The sequence below is a fragment of the Nicrophorus vespilloides genome, unplaced genomic scaffold (assembly GCF_001412225.1).
Source record: "Nicrophorus vespilloides isolate i.1.1-1 unplaced genomic scaffold, Nicve_v1.0, whole genome shotgun sequence".
NCBI lineage: Eukaryota > Metazoa > Arthropoda > Insecta > Coleoptera > Silphidae > Nicrophorus > Nicrophorus vespilloides.
Genome location: NW_017095475.1, coordinates 3,983 through 11,461, shown reverse-complemented (window position 1 = coordinate 11,461; position 7,479 = coordinate 3,983). Strand labels below are relative to the sequence as shown.

At 38.9% G+C, this 7,479-nt stretch overlaps 1 protein-coding gene across 1 annotated transcript in view; it reads right to left on the bottom strand.

Annotated features, from left to right (window-relative positions):
- Nucleotides 1-2,849: 2,849 nt before the first annotated feature.
- The window catches only part of LOC108559117 (receptor-mediated endocytosis protein 6 homolog), a 6,069-nt gene continuing 1,439 nt past the window's right edge, over nucleotides 2,850-7,479 (bottom strand). The window contains 11 exon segments of the mRNA XM_017916301.1: nucleotides 2,850-3,286; nucleotides 3,341-3,608; nucleotides 3,658-3,772; nucleotides 3,832-4,043; nucleotides 4,096-4,349; nucleotides 4,405-4,622; nucleotides 4,681-5,515; nucleotides 5,626-6,590; nucleotides 6,644-6,881; nucleotides 6,938-7,445; nucleotides 7,447-7,479. The exon segment at nucleotides 7,447-7,479 is cut by the window's right edge and continues 434 nt beyond it. Of these exon segments, the coding sequence (XP_017771790.1) occupies nucleotides 3,146-3,286; nucleotides 3,341-3,608; nucleotides 3,658-3,772; nucleotides 3,832-4,043; nucleotides 4,096-4,349; nucleotides 4,405-4,622; nucleotides 4,681-5,515; nucleotides 5,626-6,590; nucleotides 6,644-6,881; nucleotides 6,938-7,445; nucleotides 7,447-7,479 (3,787 nt within the window). The 3' untranslated portion in view covers nucleotides 2,850-3,145.

Genomic DNA, 7,479 nt, shown 5'->3' with positions numbered 1-7,479 from the left:
CTCCCGTCGCCCGTTTGATTTTGTGGCGGTACCCATATGTTGTAATCCTCCTTGTAGAATATTATCGAAGATTGTAAATAATTTAAGATGATTGATGGTGATTCTAGTAAATTATAAGAAATTGTTAAAAAATTACTATTTCTACTATAAAACATACATTGATTCAAATCAGTAAAATTATTGATATAAACATTTTATTCAAAAGTTTAGGATCATTGATTTACCTGCTATACATGGCAGATTTTGCTAAAACTAGCAATACTACGATTGCAACATTTGCTGATGATACAGCAATCTTAGTATCTTAGATGAGTATAATTCAGTAGCATCTGAATATCTATAGGAAAATTTCTCCTTGTTGTGGAGATATTAATTTCAGCAGATCATGTAATCCTGTCAATGAAGTCCTTTACTGTTATCTTAATATTATCTGATAGGTCAGGAAAAACTAAATCATCACAGTAACCCTGCCAGTTTGCTGACCCGAGGCGCCAAAGTCCATGAACCTATCGTGGAGTTCTAGCAAAGTCTGTGGTTATTAAAATAGGATAGTGATCACTTCCGTATAGTGCCATAGTCAAGGGAACGCCACCTAAGACCCAGAGCCAGCCTTGGCGAACAGAAAGTTAAGTCTATGGATGAGAAAGAGCCGTTGGCTGCGTTAAAATGAGTCGGTAGAGTTGAGCTCAGCAAGATTGCACTAGACTCATCAAGCATCCGCTAAAGAAAAGCCCCTCTAAGATCTCTCCGTATTGAACCCACATCGGGTTATATGCATTATAATCTCCAAGAAGCAATCGACGGGCCCGGCGCCCTTGAAGGCACCATCGATATCCGGCGCCTCTCTACCAGTCTCCTCAGAAGCTGGTGGGTCCACAGGCTCAGGCGTTAGTCGGAGCGATGTTCAGTTCTTTTTTTATTGCCTGGACTACCAGCGAGACCAAGACAGCGGAAATGGCATTAATATCAAGCTAGGGGGCGTAAAAATGGGGGCCGGAGACGAAGTTACACGTGCATAAGTTTTGCTGCTATGCATAGCAGTGGAGATCTTTTTTGCTTCGTAGTACAGTATTTTTTCAATTGTCTCGATTCTCTGAATTTCTGCTTCCTGTAAGTATTTTGGACATTTTGAGTATCTGACCGAGTGGTCGCCACCACAGTTAACACATTTGAACGGCTCTTCACAGGGCTTGCCTTCGTGCGGAGAAGAGAAGGAGTGTCCTTCAATTCACCATCCCTCTTCTGTTTGATTCTTCGCACCTCTGTAACGTTCTTTCCCTTCAACTCTTCTAGTATTTCCTCTTCCGTAGAATTGAGTAAATCAGGACAGTATATTACTTTGCTAAAATTTAGTGTTTTATGCGGAATTACTTCTACCGCCAGACCTCCAAAAGTTGTTATCGATACTAATCTATCAGATTGTTTATTAGTGGAGACTTCCACTAATAGTCCTTCCCTTATTTTCTTTATTTCTCCAATTATTCCATAGATGGTCTTTTCAATTAGAAACGGATTAATCTTTTCGAAATCAGTACCATCGATTTTTTCTTTAGGTAATTCATGGGATTCAACACGAGTAGGCTCGGAAAAGATGTCAACTGCAGCAGAGCCGGCTTACCACAGCAAGGTAATATTTACAACCGGAGGTTACCAGGTCAAAACCCACTATTGCAAGGCCATGCACCTATCAGCACAGTACGGATAACACTTTGGGTTTCAGATTTTTGAGAAGGTTTACTCCTTACAAAAAGTAGTAACTGATAGCAAAGTAGGACGTTCGAGCCCGGTTTTTAACAGAAGATAAGTTTTTGTTAATTTGCGTTCCAAATGAAACAGCAAGTCATCTTCCATGTTGTTCTCTGCTTAATTATGGTTTTAATTTAAAGTTTACCGGTGTCTTCCCCTTATTGTTGTATCACAAGAATACCGCCACTCCACTAAGATGCAATCTTTAACAAGACGACCTCTCACAGAGAGAATGCTATCAAACCAAAATGCAAACGAGTATCGGGAGCGCACAAAAAACACGTGCGCTCTCCACGACGATCTCAACTCGACTTTTATAAAATTATTACGACATAAAATTGGGATTTGTCCCTAATAAGCGACTGTCCCGATTAAACGGAATCGAATGTATCTACAAAGCAATATGTTAATATTTGGTCTTAATGTAGTTTATAAAATATATGTAGAATGATGTTATTAATTGGATCATTGAATATTGTTATATCAAACATTAAAAACATTAACATAATTACAAAAGCAGCTAATATTATTAATATACTTTGTATCTTTATTTTTATATAATATTAATGTTATAATAAATATAAATTACTTATCGATTATATGTTAATTAAAACGGAAAGTAGTTTTTTTTTCTTGTTGTTGGAACGGTACAAAAATAATATCGATTTCAATTCTGGTTATAAAAAAAGCAGCTAATTACGTGAGTGCGGTGGAAAATACTTTTTGTTTCTTGTTCATAACTAGTGTATATATATAAATACCATAAAAATAAATCGATCTACAATCAAATATATATATATAATATTTACTTTATCATTCTGTGTGCTAAAACAATCTAAGCACCAAAAAAAATTAAAACTGTCCCAATCAATAGAATTGGCTCACTAACAAAATCAAATTTGTTTGTTACTCGGATTCCCTGTTATCACGCCCTCATTGGATCTTAATAAAAAAAACAAATACATATCGAATAAACGAAAAAAAATTATACACATAACGTAACAACAATATAACAACATATATAAAAAAAGAATAACAATGAAAATAAGAAACAAATGCCAATCGATTAAGTGTTAAAAAAAATATATAAACATATATAGAAAAATATTTTAAAATCATACATGATGCGGTAATACCTTTTTTGTATTTGTTTTACATTGAAATTAATTGAGCGAGAGCGTTTACTCAATTAGCTTATTATTATTTACTTTATCCTTCTTAGATCCAATTTTTTTTTTCTCCCGGTTCTATTTCATTCTGATATACAATGTTTATTTTTTTACTCTAAAAGGAAGCATAGGTTGTTATCCGTTGCGTCTAATAAATCGATCAACGTAATGTAACTGTTACATGTAATTAGCACCTAATAACGTTCAACGAGTCTATAGTAAAGCAAATGTCAATCAGTGTACTCCAGGTTTTTCGTATACTCTACAGCGGCACAGAACTGCGTCCACCAATACATATCCTCGCCGGTCAAGCTGTTACCAAAGAAAGAATTTACGTATTGCATGGTCGAAAGGAGGTCTTGCGGATTGGCCTACGAATAACGTTAATTAATTATTAATTATGTGGTGATTGAAGGTTACATTACCTGTATTATAACGTAAACGAGTACTGGCATTAGATCATCGGCTGTAGTAGAAACAGTCTGAGCCAATGATAACAGGTCCATGATGGCAGAGGCACACCTAGATACGCAGACGACCTTCTCTCTGGGAGTTCGGTAGGCAGCCATGGCTTGTAAGGCCTCTTGAGCTGGCAACCAGGGACACTCGTTCTGGTACATCTTATTGATCATGATGTACTTATGGCTTGGTGTTATTGTGCTGGCCAGTTTCTTCAAATGTTCATTCAATAAACTGCAAAACACTCGAATCAATACAAGAATACACAAATTGCAACCATTACCTATCCCTGTGACGATCCCCATCTCCGTTCGGGAAGAGCGCGTAAACGTACACTTCTGTCATAACAGACCTCTCAATGGCCAATTGGGCAATTTGAATTTGTTCATCACTGGCACCTAAAAATAAATCATTAGTAAACTATTTACCGTTCATCATCGAAGGAATCTAAATTTACCGTCCCAAAAAACGTCAACTTTCATCTTCTTGTACATGTCCTTTAAAAACAACAGTAGCAAGTCATTCTTCTCGTCCACCAATGTAAGGCGCTTGAATTCCGTGCAGAAACGTTGCAAATCTTGTTCGTGTATATCCAGAAAGAGGCGCACGCAAACGGACACTAAGAAATTACCGCATGATTCCTGCTCCCTGCGGACTTGCTCCAGTAACCTAGAAACGTAATTAATGAAAACCGCCTAAATATATAAACTAATGTACGTACTCATCTAAAAACGCTTGCGAAGAAAGTAATATTTGTTTGGATTTCAGCAGGTATTGCAAATAAACAGATCTTCCCGAATACTCAGACTTCAGGTCTTCGCAGAGCTTATTGAAACCCCCAATATCTAAAAGTCTGACGCACCTCAAAGCCTCAGCAACTCGTGCAGCTATCGACCACTGCTTAAGATCACGAGCTTTGGCCAGTTCGAGTTGCAGAAAAGATTCCAGATCCTTCTTTACGTGCTTCTTGCCGTCCTACAATAAAAGGGAATTAAGAAATCGTAAGTTAAATATGTGTAAAAGTAAAAACCTTATTAATTTTAAAATGATGTGTTTTCGAATTGCTCAACACCAGACGCAACTTCTTCTTGGTATCATTGAACAGGTTATTCAAGCTGATCGAATCATCCAAATTCAATAATTGAGCGTCATCTATTTCAGCAACTTTCTCACTTTTCATCAGATTCGTTGGACCATTTTCGTTCGTGTGCTTCGTGCGATACTTTGCCAAAATATCTTCAGACAATTCTATAATAACAGAATTATTATTACATATTATTGAATAAAATGTGATTTGATAAATTACCTGTTGCTGATACAGGATTAATACTTTTTACATAATCGGACGGTTTCCTAAATCTAGAATCATCATCACAGCTTACGTTCTCCATGCGAGCGCCGTTTGCGCAATCGTCTAATCCTCTAATGGACTTTCCCCGTTTCGGTCTGAAATTCGAGATGCGAAACTTGCCGAAGAATCCGCCGCGCTTACTCTTAGAATCTTCGTCGATTTCTTTATAAGTCTTTTCAGCGCTCATATCGAAGCTTATGCTCTTCGGGATTGCTCCCGTCGACGGATTTGGTTTGGATCGTTGAATGGAAAGCTTCTTGTTTCCACCCTCCGTTGCCGAAGAGATTATGTTCAGATTGCTCTCCGATCCGTTCATCCAAATTTTATTCTTCCAAGAGCTTTCCGAGCTGCTATTCTTATTCTGCATTTCTGAACTGTTGCTGCTGCTGCCACTCGAACTGGAGTTCAAGCTGGTGTTACTTAGCTGCATATCCGTTCTGATATCGTCGTACTTCTGTTGATCGATGTTCTTAATCAGACCACTCGGACCGGGCACATCCAGGTTATTGCTTATGTCAATGAGTATTGGCCTCTTGATGAACGGATCGCTCGGTGGCTTCTGATCGAAGATGATCGCTTCCCTCTTCGACGTTTCCAAACAGTTTCTGCTCATCGGACGAAGTATACTAGATTCAGTCGTGGTGGTAGAAATATAGACACGCTCGTAAGACTCCCTGTGTTCTGATTTTGTCGAATAGTTCGGCATCGATTCGCGGCGTGCATTCACATCAATTCTGCTGTATTCTTGGAATGCTGATGGACTATTGTTTTGACTTGATTGGTAAGTCGCCTATATTAACAAAATAGTTAAACAAATCAAGTATAATAAATGATAACTTTATCACTTAGCTAATATATTTAAAGTAATGTAAATTGAACAATTAATAATAGTAAACTTACGAAATGATTTGTTGAGCTAGCTGTTGATAATCTTCTATCATTTAAGTTCTGCTCGTCCAACTCGGATCGTTCAGAAGGTGCTACACTGGCAGCATCGTCTGATCTTGCAATGCTTGCAGTGTCATCAGAAGGTGCAACACTCATTATATCATCATTATCAACTTCAGTCAAACGTTCAGTATCTGATGCAAGAACATCTGTGGACCAAGCACTTTCGCTTTGTGTTTCTGAAGCATCCAGGTTGGGTTGTTCGATGATCGGACTGAAATTCTGCGCATCCTGTCTGGACTCGTTCGCATCGATGGTTTCGCTATCGGAAGCCAAAACATCGGTGCTCCAAGTATCCGATATTATTGATATCGTCTCATCCCCTTGGAGGAGCTTCTTAATCTCGAACTTACAAAATTTATCATCGATCTCCGATCGTATTTGCTTGATAATCTGCGGCTGAGGCTGCTGCAGGTAGGGCGGCCTTGGCTCTGCCAATGGACGGTTATCTTCGTTTTCTGTGACCTGCGAACTGGGCGTATCCCTGCCAGAAATGTTCGGAGATCCTCGGCCAGATACGTTCGCACTCACCATATCCGAGAGATTATCGTTATCATTCTGATCTTCCGTCTCAAGTTCGATGCTGCTTGCGACAGAATGATTACTGGCCGCCTCCGATATCACCTCCAGATTATCAGATGTGTTCCCAATCGAGCCCTCATCATTATGCGAGAATCGGGTGCGCTTTTCGAGACCAGATGATAAATTTCCATTGACAACCAACACGGATTCACGACTCGGTGCATCGGTAACATCAATCAACAGCGTCTCCTCGACGGTAGCATTCATCGCCAACACTTTTTGCTCCGCCAAAAGTCCGATATGATCATCGGTTTCGCTTTGTAGAGGAATCACAATCACATTAATTGGACATTCCTCCAGATCGCCGTTGGATGGTCGTAATATATGGCTTTTTGCTGCAATCATCAAAAACGATTATAACAGAAATTTAATTACATCTGAAAATTACCTTTGTTTAAAATGTGATTTTTCTTGGTTGGACTGATGTTGTTATTATTGTTATTGTTGTACGAATGAGTGGGAGACGAATCGCTCTCTGTTGGCAATTTATTTAGAAGAACGACCAGAGGATCGCTCGGCAAGGATGTAGCGTTATCAGCGTTGTTGCTGCAGAAATCCATAGAGCTTTCGCCATTGGCGTGGTGATCTTGCAAAATTGAGTTCTGTGCTTTCTTGAAGAACATTATCTGCAAATTAAACCATGAATATATTAAGTATATCCATATTTTGAAGTAAAACATACCAAATTGTACAACTCCTGTTCCGTGAATAGTGCGACGGTTCTCTGCACGCCCGGCACGTTTTCGATCATCAAATGATCGGTATCGCATTCGTTGTCGTTTAGGATTACATCCAATATGTTCGAGATGCAGTCGTCCTCAAACATCTTGTAGAGGTCCATCAGTTTGACGTCAGGCGTTTCGAATTTAAGCAGAGCTAACATTTGTAGAATCTGGCCCACCTGTATTAGATTATGTCTAGCGATTTCTGAAATTGGAGCATCGCAGATTCCGTACGGTTCTGGTTGGATTATAGCAGGGCATATGAACAATGTGAATATGAGATCCGTGCTTATTGCGTTGATCTCTTTGGAATGTGGATTGAAAGATTTCGAAATCATATTCGCAATCTGACGGATCAGCCAAGTGAGCGTGCTGGGAAAGCAGTAAATATTATCTTGCAACGATGATATGAATAATTTGGCCAATTCTGAAAGATTCTTGACCACCCATTTTCTATATTGCGACACTTTCATCTTGTATATTTCCGTTCCTTCGGTACCGA